At 40.5% G+C, this 18,821-nt stretch overlaps 1 protein-coding gene across 1 annotated transcript in view; it reads right to left on the reverse strand.

Annotated features, from left to right (window-relative positions):
* Positions 1-434: 434 nt before the first annotated feature.
* The window catches only part of LOC143036300 (uncharacterized), a 124,811-nt gene continuing 106,424 nt past the window's right edge, over positions 435-18,821 (reverse strand). The window contains exons 5-6 of the mRNA XM_076203548.1: positions 868-1,294; positions 435-765 (exon numbers count right to left, since the gene is read on the reverse strand). Coding sequence (XP_076059663.1) covers positions 435-765; positions 868-1,294 — 758 coding nt within the window. The remainder of the gene's footprint in view (positions 766-867; positions 1,295-18,821) is intronic.

Below are 18,821 nucleotides of genomic sequence, written 5' to 3' on the forward strand. Positions count from 1 at the left end.
GAGATTGTGGTGGGGGAGCGGGAAGAGGTTGGCAGTTGGGCGGGCGGGATGAGGGAGAGCGGCGTGGCGACTACTGCGAATGCTAATCCTAGCTTGGCACGAAATGGAATGAAATTTCAAAGATATAACAAATATTTTTTTTCCTAAAATAAGATATACTATCACTCTATAACACGAGTTTACTGTTCGTTGGTAAAGTCACTAGTTTTTTTTTTATCATTTTTCATTAGAACCTTCTTGCAATGAGAAGCTATCTGAGAGCCACCCCGTCTGGTCCTCGGCTTGGGCTGAAAGATGCGCGCACTCGTATTCGGACGCGGGAATTCGCTCGTCGTCGGACACTGCAAACCACGCGATGGTCAACAACGGAGCGATTCATTTAAAACTACGATTTTTTTTTCTCTCCCCCCATTATTTTTTGTATACATTTTTTTTTAATATCCAGGATGGCTTGTGTTTATAGAGGAAAGAGTCCGAGGAGATGCAACCATCTGCTCCAAGTCGACGATTGGACCCCCGTGGTGAAGGGTCGCGTGGTGACTTTGGATGCTTTCTATATTGTCCTCAATGCAGAATGAAGAAGGCCCTGATTGGTGTTGAGCGTCACCGCCGGCGAATCGACTCGCCGGGGGCGTGGCCACCGTGTGCAGGTGGCGTCCTTTCGTGCTGGGTTGAGCCCATCGGTCACTGTCTTCGGATCCTCTTGAGACACAACACATCGGCAACAGGAGTCCTCTCTCCTTTAGCGACTCACATATAGGAAAGCTCTCCCGCTGGATCACCTCTTCCGAGGCGAGGTTCTCCAGAGCGTGAGAAGAACCGTTGGGCCAACTCCCGTCGTTGTTATTACCCCCCTTGTGTTTCAACATACTCGACACGCTCTCGAGCGTGCTGGCGTTCGTGATTAGTGTCTCAGAAGACAGTCCGTCACTCGTGATCTTTTTCTTCGCTTTGATCTTCATACTGCTCTCGAGGATCTCTTGCAATGTGGCCGCCGGTCCCTTTTCCTTGTTGAAGAACGATTTCTTCTTTTTCCGTCTCGGGTTCGGCAGAGCGGATTGAACGTAGAACCGGGCCTCCTGCTCTGTGCGGGACATGAGGTGAATGCCCGTGCCCGCGTGTATGAGGGCGGCGCTGCAGTCCGACACGGGAGGCCTCACGTTGCTGGAGAACTGGCCCTGCTCGTTGCCGGACGGGAGGTACCGTGCCACGACCACCGTCCGGCCCTCCAGCCCCCGGGACACGCCTATGCCCAAGGACCGCGTCGCCGCCCATATCACCTGAGAGAAGGGACCTGCCGAAGAAAACAGAGTTACTTGGATCCAGCCTTGAAGGAATAGTGCAGGGGTGGGCAACCTTTTTATGCACGCGTGCCAAAATCGGGCAATCTTTGAAGAAAAAGTGTCTCACATCCCAACCGAAATTGCTTGGAACATATTACTATTTACTATCAAGTATTGGGGGAAGCTTTTTAAATATAATTAAGGGGATTTAAAATCGAAGAAGTCATGTCAGATTGAATGAATGTAAAATTGAGTGAAGTAATTTTTACGTAAAGGTCGGTCTTGCCTCTGTGTGTCATTCTAGCTGTCATATAAAGTTAAAAGACTCAATTTTCAACGTTAGAAAAAATTAGACATCAGTTCTTAATTCTACATATTTTAACGGAAACTTACATTTATGGCAAATATGGTGAACAGCAAGCTTCACCAACTTTTGATGTAACATTTTAATGCAGTCGATGAAAATGAGATCGTCACTTTAAATAGCTACATTCTTTTGTGGCGTGAGATTTGTATTTTATTTAGAACTAGATTTTGTTAGAAAGGGGCTTCGCCCCTGAGATCTCTCTGACTTCTATGCGCTTCTCTATCAATTTCTAAAATTTCTTGTCTTCTTTCATCATTAAGGTTTTTTCTCTGACTTCTATGTGCGTCCTTGTCAATTTCCCTTATTTTTTGCTTTTGACCTTCAGTTAATGATTCTCTTCTTCTCCTTTGATATTCCCTATTTCCATTCCTAATTCTCTCTTTTTCTTCTTCATCCATCTCACTTATTTTCTTTTTTTTACTATTACAATTTTCACTTATTTTTCTTTTTCTACTTCTACTGTTAACAGTGTTAATGATGATATTAGAATCCATACTAAAAGGATTCAAGTCTGAAACACTACCGCTATAATTACCAGTTTTATTGAGCGAATGAGGAGGTGACGACCTCATTTATTACTAACCTAAAGTGCGATTCGACGAACAACAAATCGGGCAGTTCGAATCGCGTCACCTGGATCGATCGAAAAAATTAACAAATTTGTAAAAGAATAAATTGTATAATATAGAGACGAAATTGATATTAGCTCGTTTAATTTTTTTTTATCGAATTTATTCTCAATTTTAATAACTTATTTTTCTTATATATTGTTTTTTTCTTATTATTATTTTTTTTAAATTAGCCAATATTTGTTCGAAAAGCTCAATTACTTTGAATGCTACTCATGAATTGGAGCCAAATTTAATCTGAAACATTTACAAAGTAAGGTTGAGTCGTCGAAATCGAAATTAGTCGATCGATCGAATCGAGAAAAAAGTCTGACTATTTTTCATTAAAAAAATAAAAAATTAGCCAATATTTGTTCGAAAAGCTCAATTACTTTGAATGCTACTCATGAATTGGAGCCAAATTTAATCTGAAACATTTACAAAGTAAGGTTGAGTCGTCGAAATCGAAATTAGTCGATCGATCGAATCGAGAAAAAAGTCTGACAGACAGACAGACAGACAGACAGACAGACAGACAGACACGAAACCGCTTTTATTTATTAGATTAAGTTTAAAGCCTCATGTAGCTGAACGGGGACTATGGTTACCTATGATATTAATATTTCATCCATACATATATCAAGGGTTTCCCCCCTTACCTGGGAGATAGTCAGAGTCAAGAGCATATACCCACCCACCCATTTCATCCTCATCTATTCCATTCCCGTCCACCACTCTTTCTTCCCTCTCATCTTAGCTCCTAATGGATGACGGGTTATCCCTGTATCCCGCCCACTGCCTTGGGTCAGAAGTAATGCGGTAAGACACAGCATATCCACATCAAGGCCGTTTCACTTAATCGTTGATCCCCCTCTCTGTCTCATGCAGAAAAATAGAAAATGGGGAGAAATCCCCTCGGGGTGCGTCAAAATATCACTCACACATAACAACTCTCTTACCCCTCCATCCCACGCCCACCCCCTTCCTTGCATCACAGTATCATCTATACACAGTCATACTCCACTCACCCCTGTCTTCTGCCTTCCTCCTTCCTCAACAGATATCCCCTCTTTCCCAATGCCCCTTTTTCCCCATCCATCCATCCATTTCATCCTTAGTCGCCCCCTCCTATTCGCTTCATCCATCTCTACCTTCCACCCCTCTTTTACTAATCTTTCTTCATTCATTCTTCCCATGTGTCCAAACTATCCCAATACCCCTTCATCAACCCTATCTGCCATCCCCTTTTCACCCCCGTTCTCCTCCTCATCTCCTCGTTTCTCACTCTATCCAATCTTGTTACCCGTAATATACTTCTCAGACATTTCATCTCAAACAAATTTAAACTGTTCCTCTCTGCCTCTCTTAAATTTCATGTCTGCCCCATACAGTGCTACAGGCGCAGTGTCGTCAGCAAACAACAACTGGCTCACCTCCCACGTTTCTCCATTTTCTTTAACCATCTCCAATTACCTGCCCATTACTCTCATATTTACCTTCCTCACCACCCCATCTATGTACATATTGAACAGTCATGGCGACATGATATATCCCTGATGTAATCCCACCTTTACTTCAAACCACTTGCTCCCTCCATTTCTAATTCTAACACAGGCTCTATTACTGTCATAAAAACGCTTGAGTACCCTTAACAGTTTTCCTCCGATCCCATATATCTGCAAATCTTCCCACATTGTCTTCCTGTCTACCCTGTCATTAGCCTTTTCCAAATCCATAAAGGCCCAAAATATATCCTTATGTTTATCTAAAGCTTTCTCTCATATCTGTCTTACTACAAAAATCTGATCCAGGCAATCCCTACCTGTCCTAAACCCACACTGTTCCTCACCAAATAGCCCCTCTGTTCCTCTTTTAATCCTCTCCCATAAGCCTTCCCACCTACAATAAGCAAACTGATCCCTCTGAAACTACTACATTCACATTTGTCCCCCTTTTCCACGTAAAGCGGAACTATACAGGCACTTTTTCAGTCCTCCGGCACTTTGCGCTCTCTAAGACACACATTAAACAACATTACTAGCCAGTCCACTATTACTGTACCTCCCCTCAGACACTCCGCATGACATCCATCTAGCCCAGGTGACTTACCTGCTCTCATCATTTCAATAAGTACTTGTACCTCATCTTTCCTTATTTCTCCTCCGTTTTCCTTACCCATCACTATCATTTTCATAGCGCCTCCCACTGCTATCACCATTCCCTCCCTATCCTCCTCCACATTTAGCAGCTCCCTAAAATACTCTACCCATCTTCCCCTTACTGCCGCTTCTTCCGTTATCATCTCTCCATCTGCAGCTTTTACCTTTTCTTCTCTTCGCCTCTTATCTTAACTTACACCCAAAATATCTTTTTATTACTTTTAGATTTTTCTGTCATACTCTTTGAATGAAAAGGAAAAGGAGAAGGAGTACGAAAAGAAGCTGAAGGAGGAGTGGGAGGGAGTGAAGGATAGAGTAGAGCTAGGTGTGGAGGAGGAATGGGGATGGTTCAAGGAGGGAGTCATAAAGTGTGCAAGGATGGTGTGTGGAACAAGAAGGACAGGAGGAAATAGAAGGAAGGGTAGTAAATGGTGGGATGAGGAAACAAAGAAGGTTGTAGAAGAGAAGAAGCGAGCTTTCACAGATTGGTTACAAAATAGGATGAGGGAGTCATATGAGAGGTACAAAGAAAAGAAAAGAGAAGTAAAGCAAAAGGTAAAGGAGGCAAAGAGGAGAGCAGATGTGAAATGGGGTAAGAGTATGACAGAAAATTTTGAAAGTAATAAAAAGATGTTTTGGAAAGAAATTAAGAGAGGAAGAGGAGGCGAATCAAGTAGAGAAGAAAAGGTAAAAGGTGCAGATGGAGAGATGATAATGGAAGAGAAGGCAGTAAGGGGAAGATGAGCAGAATATTTTAAGGAGTTGCTAAATGTGAAGGAGGATAGGGAGGGAAAGATAGCTGCAGTGGGAAATGCGAAGACAATGAGAGTGATGAGTGAGGAGAATGGAGGAGAAATAAGGAAGGATGAGGTGAAGGCAGTTGTTAAGATGATGAAAGCAGGTAAGGCACCTGGTCTGGATGGATGCCATGCAGAATGTCTAAAAAAGGGAGATACAGTGATGGTGGACTGGCTGGTGAGGCTATTTAATGTTTGCTGGAGAGAGGGTAGAGTGCCGGAGGACTGGAGGAGTGCCTGTATAGTTCCTCTTTACAAGGGAAAAGGGGACAAGTGTGAATGTAGTAGTTTCAGAGGGATTAGCTTGTTAAGTGTAGTTGGGAAGGCTTATGGGAGGATCTTGATTGAGAGGATTAGGAGAGGAACAGAAGGAGTAATTGGTGAGGAACAGTGTGGATTTAGGACAGGTAGAGGTTGTGTAGATCAGATCTTTGTGGTAAGACAAATATGTGAGAAAGCTATAGGAAAGGGGAAGGATGTTTTTTGGGCTTTTATGGATCTGGAAAAGGCTTACGATAGGGTAGACAGAAAGGCACTGTGGGAGGTTATGCAGATATATGGGATAGGAGGAAAGCTTCTGGGAGCTGTCAAGAGTTTTTATGAGAGTAGTAGAGCTTGTGTTAGGATTAGAAATGGAGAGAGTGAGTGGTTCGAGGTAAAGGTGGGACTTCGTCAAGGATGCGTTATGTCGCCCTGGCTGTTCAACTTATACATGGATGGGTGGTGCGAGAGGTAAATACAAGGGTAGTGGGTCAGGGATTGGAGATGGTTAAAGAAAATGGAGAAAAGTGGGAGGTGAGCCAGCTGTTGTTTGCGGACGACACTGCGCTTGTGGCAGGATCGGAGGAGGGATTGAGGAAGTTGGTGGCAGAGTTTGGGAGAGTATGTGATAGAAGAAAGCTAAAGATAAATGTGGGTAAAAGTAAGGTGATGAGATGTACAAGGGGTGAAAGTGGCAGTAGACTGGAATTGAGCATTAAGGGAGAGCGACTGGAGGAAGTGGATAGTTTTAGATACTTGGGTGCAAATGTGACAGGAAAAGGTGGAGTGAAGGTGGAGGTAGAATGTAGATTGAGAGAAGCGAGTAAATGCCTTGGTGGATTAAAGAGTGTAATGAGGAATAGACATTTGGGAATGGATGCTAAGAGGAGACTGTATGAAGGAGTGATTGTGCCAACAGCACTGTATGGGGCAGAAACATGGAACATAATAGAGGAAGAGAGAAGGAGTTTGAATGTGTTTGAGATGAGGTGTCTGAGAAGTATGATGGGGGTTACTAGGCTAGATAGAGTGAGAAATGAGGAGGTGAGGAGGAGAACAGGGGTGGAAAGAGAGCTGGGAGATAGGGTTGATGAAAGAATATTAGGATGGTTTGGACACATGGAAAGAATGAGTGAAGAAAGACTAGTAAAAGAGGTATGGAAGGCAGATGTGGAGGGAGTGAACATGAGGATGAGTTGGATGGATGGGGTGAAGGGGGCTTTGGGGAAGAGGGAAATGTCTGTTGAGGAAGGACGGGAGAGGACAGAAGACAGGGGTGAATGGAGAATGGTTGTATATGGAAAATGTTGTGATTGCATGAGGTGGAATGGACGGGGGGATGGGGGGTGAGGTAGTATGTGTGAGCAAAATTTGACGCAGCCCGAAGGGATTCCTCCCCGTCTTCTTCCTTTATGCAATGGGGAGACGGAGAGGGGGGGGTCGCTGATTTAATGAAGGGGCCTTGCTGTGGATGTGCTGTGTCTTGCGACACTGCTTCTGACCCAGGGCAGTGGATAAGGTGCAAGGATGACCCGTCATCCAGGAGGTGCTAAGATAAGAGGGAAGGTGGAGGGGTGTGGAGTGTATTCAGGGATGGAATGGGTGGAAATGATTTTATGCCTTTTCCTTTTTGGCTACCTCCCTTGTAAGGGGAAAAAAGCCTTGGTATATGTATGTATGTCATACTCTTACCCCATTTCACATCTGGTCTTCTCTTTGCTTCCTTTATCTTATGTTTTGCTTCTCTTCTTTTTATTTGTACCTTTTACATTTTTCTCTGCAATAGACGGAGTGGTTAGGAAGTATGGAGTGCCAGGTAAAAATAGTATTGGAGAATTGATAGTAAAGATGTATTGACAAAGAGAGTTTATGATAGCTAACACAGTGTTTAGGAAAAAAGTTAAGCATAAGTACATATGGAAGAGGGTACTGCATGGAAGGATGGTTCATAAGGCTTTAATGGACTATGTAGTGGTATCCAGTAGAAGAGTAAGAAGATTTTTGGATGTCCACGTTCTTAATGGGGAGAGTGGGGGAATATCAGATAATTATTTGGTGGAAGGTAAGTTGAGAGTGGAGGATAGATGAAGAAAGAGGAAAAGAACAGAAGGTAGGAAGGTGCATAGAGCAAACTGTTTAAGTGAGAAGGAAAAGGAGCAGGGGTACAAGAAGCTGAGAGAAGAGTGGGAGGTGGTGAAGGAGAGATTAGAGGTAGGAATGGAGGAGGAATGGGGATGTTTCAAGGAGAGAGTAACAAGATGTGCAAAGATAGTGTGTGGAACAAGGAAGATGGGAGGGAATAGAAGCAAGGGTAGTGAGTGGTGGAATGATGAAGTGAAGAAAATTGTTGAAGAGAAGTGAGCATTCACGAACTGGTTGCAAAGTAGGACGAGAGAAAAATATGAGAGGTACAAAAATATGTATTTAGGAAACATAAAAGAAAATATGAAATTATGGGCAAGGTGTCATGCCCCGTCTAACCACCTGGCAAATGCTTCAAATGCTAGACAGGACAAAACTTATTCCGTTGAATTGAAATCCAAAACTCAGCGAGGAAGATGACGATTTATCTTATTTATTACTGTCTTAGGCAAACCCGGATTTTGTGTACCAAAGAAAGGTTGTTAGCGTGCCAAATGTTGCCCACCCCTGGCCTCCCACTTTCCTTTATGCGCCCTTTACATTATTTGAAGACATGTAAACATATAGGATTTATTTTGGATTATTTTCAGGACGATATCTGTCGGTCACATTCAAGTAGGTGCCTGTCCCCTGTAATATATAAGTAGTAAGAGTTAAATATCAGGATTATAACAAATATCTGAAGATTAATAAAATAAATAAATTTGGCGTTAGTTCTACAGAAAAGTGCGATTATTATTAATAACAAGGAGTTAAAGACATTGTCGAAAAGGTGATGGTAATGGAGGAAGAAGGAAAGGAGAAAGAAACTATTTTTGAAAAATTAATAAAGTTACCATATGAAGACCAGAAGTGCTATACAGTTTAAACACACACACACACACACACACACACACACACACACACACACACACACACACACACACACACACACACACACACACACACACACGTACGTCGGATTCACGGCGAAGATTGGAACTCCGGAAAAGAAGTGCAATTTTCGTGAATCTCAACGACGAGGTAGTACCTTTGTTGTATTAGTAGGGAGGGGGAAAGCTCGTGGTGTAGTGGGAAGGTGAAGAAAAAAGAGAAAGGGAGGGATTACTGAGGGAAATGGAAGGAAGTGAGGAAGGAGACGAACGGGCTCCCCCGGACGTCAGAAGAAATGTCAACAAGAGGGCTGCAGACGATGCAGGTGAAGTCGAAAATATCAGTGAAAGCATGATGTTTAGAAATATAGATAAGAACAACACAATAGAAAGTGGAGATAATAATTTCCATTGATTTAATGAGGGGGGGGGGTGCCAACCTCCTCCGATTAGCAAGTCTAGAGGAAAAACTAGAGAAAATGACCAAACATTGGGAGATTAGGTTCAGTCAACTTACACGGATTACGCAAAGAGTTGATAAACCGGAAGAACTAAAGAAGGAGAACCAAAATCTAACTAAAGAAATAGAAGAATTAAAAAGACAGTTAAAAGAAGTAAAATATGAGAATGAGGAATTAAAAAAAATAAAAATAGAATAAAGAGAATAAAGAGTCCATAGCAAAAGAAGTACAGGGTTGGAAAAAAGTCCAAGAGAACAACAAAATTGTATTAAAGATATAGTGACGAAACAGAAGAAAGAACAAACTAAGGACACAGTTATTAAAGTGATGAGAGAGAAGGGGAATATAGTGAAAGACTTAGTGGACAAAAATAAATGTATGATTATATTAGGGATGGAAGAGAATCATAATCCAAATACAAGAGTAAAAGAGGAGAAGGAAAAGCTAAACAAGATATTAGAAGTACTTTAAGAGGATGAACAAGAAGTAGGGGAAGAAATTGAAGAAATATATAGAATAGGGAAATACAATACAGATAAGACCAGACCAATTAAGGTTAAATTCAGGTCACAAACGACAGCAGAGAATATCTTAGCAAAAACAGGGAAACTAGCAGACAGTGATCAGTATAAACAGGTATGGATAAAAGAGAAGTAAATAAAGAGGAAAGAGAGGATGAGAAAATAAAAAGACTAAAAGCTAAGGAAAAAAACGAGAAAAGAACAGTCGGGAAAAGAGAAATTCTATTGGAGAGTAGTGGATATGAAAGTGAGGAAATGGTTCATAGCAGAGAAAAACGGAAGGGAAACAGAAGACACGATAGAGGTAGCGGCAAATTAAAAGTGTCTTACACAAATATAGATTGCTTAATAACAGGCTTGAACGAACTGAATGATTACCTGAAGGAAAAAGAACCGGGCATGATGGGAATTGTAGAGACAAAATTGAAAGGTCCACTACCACCCAACGGTGTAGGACATGGTGCATATAATTATTGGATTAGAAACAGAGAAGTAAAACAAGGGGGTGGAGTTAGTTAGTTAGTTAAGGTTTATTCAACAATATAAAATACAATTTAAACATACATATATACAATTTTTTTTACAAAATTAGTTGTTGAAAAGGGAGAGCGTGAAGCAAAGCTTATGGGGTGTTGCTCTCCCTTTAAGGAAAATTTTATTTATTTATTTATTTTTGTTACATGTTAGTATGATACATACATACACATATACACACATATATACACATATATACATATATACACACATGCATACATACACATATACACACATGCATACATACACATATACACACACACACGCACACACACACACACAATGAGATGCGACACGACGCCCGCTAACTCCGACCTCACGTAGTTATGTTCCTGACTAAGAAGGATATAAATGTGAGGAATGTCACATATTGAAAGAATAGAGTAGAGGTGATTATGATGGAAGTGGAGGACAGGGATGGGAAGAGCAGGAAGTTTGTATTCAATTACGTGCTTCCTAAAACGGTTTCATGAGAAGAGAGAGAACATAAAAATATGTTAAAAGACACAAGGATAACACTAAATATGATAATGGAATATGGAGGAAGGATAGTTATAATGGGTGACTTTAATTGTAAAGAAATCTGCTGGGAAGAGATGACAGTGAAGGGTGGAGAAGACCTATGGGGAAATATATTACTTGATATGATTATAGAACATACAATGACGCAATGGATACAAGAGAATACTAGGTATAGAAATGAGGAAGAACCATCAAGATTGGACCTAATAATCGCATCAGAACCCGAAATAATGGGAAAGATTGAATGTAAGACACCAATGAGTAAAAGTGACCACATATTGGTTAAACTGGAACTAAATGAGGAAAATACATGGAAAAAACGAACAATATAGAAAGGGAAGATTGATGTATGGATTTTTTTTTTAAATAAAATAAGAGAATTCTTTCAAAAAGCAGACTGGGGAAGAATACACAAGGAGGAAACAACAGTAGAAGAGAAATGGACTTTTGACAAAAAATGATAAAGGAGTGGGAAAGTATGTTCCAAGACAAAAACAAGAAAAAGAATATGTAAAGTGTTGGTACAACAAAAGATGTAGAGAATTAAAAGACAAAAGGGATAAAGCTTGGATAGAATGGAAAAGAGACAAAAAACCTGAAAAATTGAAAATATATAGTAATTATAGAAATGAATATGTACAAGTGTGCAGAGAAGAAAAGAGAAAATACGAAAAAGATGTCATAGAAAAATGTAAAGATCAACCAAAACTATTTTACAGATTTGTAGACAAACTGAAAAACAAACAAGAATTAGAGAAACTACGACAAGGAGGAGTTGAATACACAGAGGAAATAGAAATGGCAGAAATTATGCACATGCATTTTAAATCGGTGTTTACAAGGGAGAACATACAACCTAGAGATATCGAGTGGGAGAAGAAAGTCCCCCCTATGAAAGAGATAGAAGTAACATGGAATGAAATAAAGAATCACTTGAGTAACCTCGATGTCAGAAAATTGCATGGACCAGATGAAATGGCCAACTGGATTTTGAGAGAATGCAGGAATTAACTAACAGACAAAATACATAGTCTAATAAGCAGTTCATTGAAAGAAGGAAAAGTTCCAGAAAATAGGAAAAGAACAAATATAGTACCAATATATAAAGGAAGACCCTACTAGCTATAGACCGGTCTCTCTTACAAGTACGATAGCTAAAATTTGTGAAAGAATGATCAAAATTAGATGGGTAATGCATTTGAAAAAAAAAAGAAGAAAAAAAAAAGAAGCATACTAAATCCAAGGAAATTTGGATTTAGACAAGGAAGATCATATGTCACAAACTTAATGTGTTTCTATTCAAGGCTAATAGATGTAATACAAGAAAGAGATGGATGGGCTGATTGTGCATTTCTAGACCTGAAAAAAAGCTTTTGATAAGGTACCACATAAGAAATTGCTAAAGAAATTAGAAACTGCAGGAGGAATACAGGGCAAACAGATGAAGTGGATGGAAGACTTCTTGCATGAGAGAAAAATGAGTGATGATAAGAGACAAACACTCTAATTGGGATGAAGTGATTAGTGGAGTTCCATAAGGAACAGTTCTGGCCCCGATAATGTTTGCTATATATATTAATGATATGGATAAAGGAATTGAAAGTTATTTGAGCTTCTTTGCGGACGATGCAAAATTATTGAAAAAAGTGAACACTGTAGAAGATTGTGAGTCACTGCAGAGTGATCTCAATAAAGTATGGGAATGGAGTAGGAAGTGGGAGATGAAATTCAATATTAAGAGGTGTAGTATAATGGAATTTTAAAGAAGCAAAAAAAGAATAGTGGGATCATATAAATTAGGAGAGGAAGAAATTAAAAAATAGAAAATGAGAAGGACCTGGGGGTCATTATTATGAATAATATGTCCCCTGAGAAACATATAAACAAGATTTTTGGAGAAACTTATAATTTGATAAGAACAATCAAAGTGGCATTAACATACCTGAACGAAAAAATGGTGAAGAAAATACTAGTCACTTTGATAAGACCAAGATTGGAGTATGCAGCGACGACGTGGTCACCAAGTACAAAAAAAATGTATAACAAAACTTGAAAGAATACAAAGAGCAATTACGAAATTGGCACCAACACTCCCAAAACTATCATATGAAGAGAGACTAGCAAAACTTGAGCTACAGACATTAGAGCAAAGAAGAGAAAGAGGAGAATTGATAACTATTTATACAATCATGAAAGGCATAGAAACTATTGATAGAAAGGATCTAATAAAATGGGATAGTAGAGATACAAGAGGACACGGAAAGAAAATCAAGACAGTTATAGAAGAGACCTGAAAAAGAACAGCTTTCCCCACAGGGTAAAAGACATTTGAAACAAGTTAGATGAGAGTGTGGTGTGTGCAAAAACGATACACGAATTTAAAAACAGTCTAGATAAAACAAGATATAAAGACGGGACACCACAAGCATTGCTCCCCTTCCAGTAAAATACAACTAAGTAAATATAACTAGGTAAATACACACACACACACACACACACACACACACACACACACACACACACACACACACACACACACACACACAGGTCTATGGTAAGGCATAGAGAAAATACTCTTAAGAAAATGATAAGTACAGAACTAGACATCGCTTTTAATGAGATATGAATAAGAGAAAATCCTCTACCCCTATATATACTGTATACACACACACATGGAAAGTGATGGTTGGCTTTTTGCTTTTTATTTTCAATAGAGTATTCTCCATATGTTTTACTATGAACCTAATCTCTTTTGAAAGGAGGTTTGACTTCAGTATAGGTAGTCAACTTGGGATATTCTTAGAATGTTCCCAAGAATGGAGTGATGATATTACTTTTTATATGTTTGTGTTCATACATGATTTTCACTGGGAGAGGTTACCGGATAACTGGGAGAGATTTTCGGGAGTTCGAGTAGTGGTGAGCTGTCGTATGATTGGGAAAATCTCTTGTTTCGGGTTATGACGAAGTGTCGCGTGCTTGGTTTTGTTGGCGTTTTTTCCATATTTGGGTATATGGTTGTCCTATACTTGGGTCTGTGGCAGTTTGTTCTGTGCATGGGTTAGTAGCTGTTATTCGCATGCTTGGGTGTGTCTTAAGGTCCTTTGCTTGTATGTTTAAATTTGGGCTCAACTCTTTGATATATAATGCCTCTAAGATTGGGAGGAGCTTATTGTCTGTGCATATGTCGAGATGAGAGTAAAAGGGAAGAGGTAGGCAGTATGTTTGCGAGAAGAAAGATGGATGTGTTGGCATTGTGTGAAACTAAGTTAAAAGGGAGGGGCGAGTTTGAGCTTGGGAGTGTAGTTGGGAGGATCTCAGGAGTGAAGAGAGATTGAGGGAGAGAAGGGGTGGCTATACTAATAAGTGGAGAGATAGGTAAGCGTATGGTGGAGTGGAAGGAGTTTTCTTCAAGGTTAATGTGGATGAAGGTGAAACTGGGAAGGGAGATGTGGGTTTTTGTAAGTGAATATGGGCCTGGTAGTGAGAAGAGTGTAGAGGAAACAGAGGCTTTTTGGATAGATTTAAATGAATGCATTGAAGGTTTAAGGATAATTGTCAGTGTAGTGGTATTGGAAGACTTTAATACTAGGGTAGGAAATGAATCAATAGATGGGGTGGTTGGGAAGTGTGGAGTTCCAGGAAAAAATCGTAATGGAGAGTTGTTGGTAGAGATGTGTCTACAGAGTTGATAGCAAATACAGTGTTCAGGAAGAAAGTCAAGCATAAGTACAAATGAGAGAGGGTGGTGGATGGAAGGGTGATAGATAGAGCAATAATGGACTATATAGTGGTAACCAGGAGGATAGTAGGAAGAGTTTTGGATGTACATGTTCTAAGGGGAGAGAATTGTAGAATATCAGATAATTTTTTGGTGGAAGGTAAGTTGAGAGTGAAAGATAGGTGGAGAAAGAGGAAAAGGACACAAGGTAGGGAGGTACTTAGAGTGAACTGCTTAGATGAGAAAGAGAAAGAGGAGTATAAGAAGCTGAGAGAGGAGTGGGTGGGAGTGAAGGATAGAGTAGAACTAGGAGTGGAGGAGGAATAAGGATGGTTCAAGGAGGGAGTCATAAGGTGTGCAAAGATGATGCATGGAACAAGGAGGACGGGGGGAAATAGAAGGAATGGTAGTGAGTGGTAGAATGAGGAAGCAAAGAAGGTTGTAGAAGAGAAGAATTGAGCATTCACGGATTAGTTACAAAATAGGACGAGAGAATCATATGAGAGGTACAAAGAAAAGAGAAGTAAAGCATAAGATAAAGGAGGCAAAGATGAGAGAATATGTGAAATGAAAAGAAATTAAGAGAGGAAGAGGAGGCGAATCAAGTAGAGAAGAAAAGGTATAAGGTACAGATGGAAAGGTGATAATGGAAGAGATGGTAGTTAGAGGAAGATGGGCAGAGTATTTTAGTGAGTTGCTAAATGTGAAGGAGGATAGGGAGGGAAAGATAATTGCACCGAGAAGCGCTAAGAAAATGGCAGTGATGAATGAGGACAATGGAGGAGTAATAAGGAAATATGAGGAGAAGGCAGTTGTTAAGATGATGAGAACATGTAAGGCACCTGGGTTGGATGGCTGTCATGCAGAATTGAAAAAAAAAGTACAGTTATGGTGGACTGACTGGTGAGGTTATTTAATGTTTGGTTAAAAGAGGTTAGAGTGCTAGAGGACTGGAGTGGCTGTATACTTCCATTTTACAAGGGAAAGGGCGACAAGTGTGAGTGTAGTTTCAATTTTCAGAAGGGTCAGTTGTTAAGTGTAGATGGGAAAGCTTATGGGAGGGTTTTGGTTGAGAGGATTAGGAGAGGAACAGAGGGAGTAATTGGTGAGGAACAGTGTGGGTTTAGGAAAGGTAGGGGTTGCGTGGATCAGATTTTTGTGGTAAGACAGATATATGAGAAAGCTTTAACAAATCATAAGGGTGTCTTTTGGGCCTTTATGGATTTGGAAAAGGCTTATGACAGGGTAGTTAGGAAGGCATTGTGGAAGGTATTGCAGATATATGGGGTAGGAGAAATGCTTTTAAGAGCAGTCAAGAGTTTTTACGAGAGTAGTAGAGTTTGTGTTAGAATTAGAAATGGAGAGAGTGAATGGTTTGAGGTAAAGGTGGGACTTTGGCAGGAATGTGTTATGTCGCCTTGGCTGTTCAATTTATACATGGATGGGGTGGTGCGAGAGATAATTTCAAGGATAGTGGGTCGGGGAGTGGAGATGGTTAAAGAACATGGAGAAAAGTGGGAGATAAGCCAGTTGTTGTTTGCTGACGACACTGCGATTGTAGGAGGATCAGAGGATCAGAGGGATTGAAGAAGTTAGTGACAGAGTTTGAGAAGGTGTGCGGAAGAAGAAAATTGAGGATAAATGTGGGTAAAAGTAAGGTGGTGAGATGTACAAGGAAAGTAGCAGCAGACTGGAAATGAGTATTAATGGGGAGAGACTGGAGGAAATGTATATTAGGTAGATACTTGGGGGCGAATATGGCAGGAAAGGAAGGAGTGGAGATGAAGGTAGAACTTAGATTGAGAGAAACAAATGCCTTGGGGAATTAAAAAGTGTGATGAGAAATAGACATTTGGGAATGGATGCTAAGAGGAGTGTATGAAAGTGATTGTGCCGATAGCACTGTATGGGGCAGAAACATGGAACATATGAGAAGAAGAGAGGAGGTGTTTGAATATGTTTGAGATGAGGTGTCTAAGAAGTATAATAGGTGTTACTAAGCTGGATAGAGTGAGAAACGAGGAGGCGAGGAAGAGAACGGGGGTAGAAAAGGAGTTGGGGAATAGGATTGATGAAAGAGTATTGGGATGATTTGGACACATGGAAAGAACGAGGGAAGAAATATTTGAACCTATAAGTGACACGTCACTTCTGAACTTCCTTTCTATCTTGCCGTGGGCTGTTCTTAAGTAGGATTATTTTTTTTATAATAAATCAATAAGTTTAGAATTTTCTCTGGGTTGACTGGTTTGATGTTTTTCTTGATGATTTGTTTCATCATACGTTCTTCTTCTTTATAAGCAGTTGTAAATGTGGATTCATACATACATACATACATATACCAAGGCTTTTTCCCCCTTCCAAGGGAGGTAGCCAAAAAGGGAAAGGCATAAAAACACTCCCACCCATTTCATCCCTAAATACACTCCACACCCCTCCCACCCTTCCTCTCATCTGAGCACCTCCTGGATGACGGGTCATCCCTGCACCCTGCCCACCGCCCTGGGTCAGAAGCAGTGTCGCAAGACACAGTACATCCACAGCGAGGCCGCTTCATTTAATCGGCGACCCCCCCTCTCCGTCCCCCTTTGCATATAAGGCGAGGACGGGGAGAAATCCCTTCGGGCTGCGTCAAAATTTACTCACACATACTACCCCACCCCCCACTTCCCCGCCCATTCCTCCTCATGCAGTCACAACATCATCCATATACAACCATTCTCCATTCACCTCTGTCTTCCGTCCTCTCCCTTCCTTCCTCAACAGACATTCCCCTCTTCCCCAAAGCCCCCTTCACCCCATCCATCCACCTCATCCTAGGACGTCCCCTCATGTTCACTCCCTCCACATCTGCCTTCCATACCTCTTTTACTAGTCTTTCTTCACTCATTCTTTCCATGTGTCCAAACCATCCTAATATTCTTTCATCAACCCTATCTCCCAAATCCTTTTTCACCCCTGTTCTCCTCCTCACCTCCTCATTTCTCACTCTATCTAGCCTAGTAACCCCCACCATACTTCTCAGACACCTCATCTCAAACACATTCAAAGTCCTTCTCTCTTCTTCTCTTATGTTCCACGTTTCTGCCCCATACAGTGCTGTTGGCACAATCACTCCTTCATACAGTCTCCTCTTCGCATCCATTCCCAAATGTGGATTCATAGTAGATGTTAATTTTCTCCTTGTTATGGTTATTGTCCTTAACTTTTGTACCAGCCGTCCAGTTCGTCTTGGTCTGGTGGTTAATGTCTTTCTCAAAGAAAGCCATTGTTGATAAATACATGGGTGGAGTGCTCAATTTTATTATGTACTTGTTTCCAGGTGCTACAGTGGGTGAGTGCTCTCCGGATGTAGGCGCCGATGGTAGAGTCCTTATATCTCTGAGAGCACTCAAACCAATGAGGTAGTATCTAGGGTTGGTGGGCTTGTTATATACTTCTGTGTTAAAAGGATTAATAGTTTGTGTTACGAGTAGGTTGAAGAAGGACAAAGCGCCTTCAACGCTGTCTTCTATAGTGAAGGTGAGCTCAGAGATTTCTTGTAGTATGAGCCAATTTTTTCAGCGTCTGTATTGTTCTTTGTTTTTTTATAAAAATGTCATCGATGTATTGACAGTAAATATCTGGTTCATCTGTTCGGTTAAATACTTCTTTTTCTATGGAACCCATGAAGAAATTTGCCATTAATACATCAAGGGATGAACACACATTGACACAATCTTAAAAGAAAACATCAACCGCCTTTTTATAGAAATTATATATCAACATAAAAATTCCATCCCTAAAGCTAACCAAAAGAAATTGATTAACATAAACGGCAGCCATATCAAATACTCACTACCTATAAAGGGTGATATCAATTTAACAAATAAGATTCTGAACTCAGACTAAGAAGATCTGCTTAACATGAGCCTCAGCTGTCATATCATGTCAAAGATAAAGAGGATCCAGAAAAGAACCGAACGTGAAGCCCTCATCGATAATGTGGAGAAATTAAAAAAGAAAATGAAGTCACTGTTGAGCCTTTCTTTAATCTCGAGGTAATCGCGGAAGCGAACAAATCTAGAGGTAATCACAAAAGCAGTTTAATTGAAAATAAACACATCGAGGCAGCAAAGAGGTTAAAAACAGACCCTAACATTACTATCAGAGAAGCAGATAAAGCTACCTACGTACTCATGAGCACCTCCGAGTACCTGGATAGAATAGATACCATCCTAAGTGATAAGACAAAATTAAAGAAAATCACCAAAGGTCCGACCGAATCATTAAAGAAAAAAGTAAACAGGGAACAACGCTGCCAGCACAATAAAAAATGACTAATCGCTGAGTACAAATCCCTGCATCTACATACAAACTTGCTGAGAAACTGTGCACCATCCTGACCCCCAACAAACCTTCCAATTATAGTCTGCAATCTACATCCGACTTCCTCGACATCCTTAAGACCAACCCTGAAGAAGGAAGAATTGCTTCTCTCGATGTATAAGGATTATACACTAACATTTCCGTAAATTCTACCATCGACCGAGTTTACCACGATGATTCTACACCAAACCTGGATATCTCAGAG

Source organism: Oratosquilla oratoria, chromosome 20 (genome assembly GCF_046742065.1).
Source record: "Oratosquilla oratoria isolate Oo_2021 chromosome 20, ASM4674206v1, whole genome shotgun sequence".
Taxonomy (NCBI): domain Eukaryota; kingdom Metazoa; phylum Arthropoda; class Malacostraca; order Stomatopoda; family Squillidae; genus Oratosquilla; species Oratosquilla oratoria.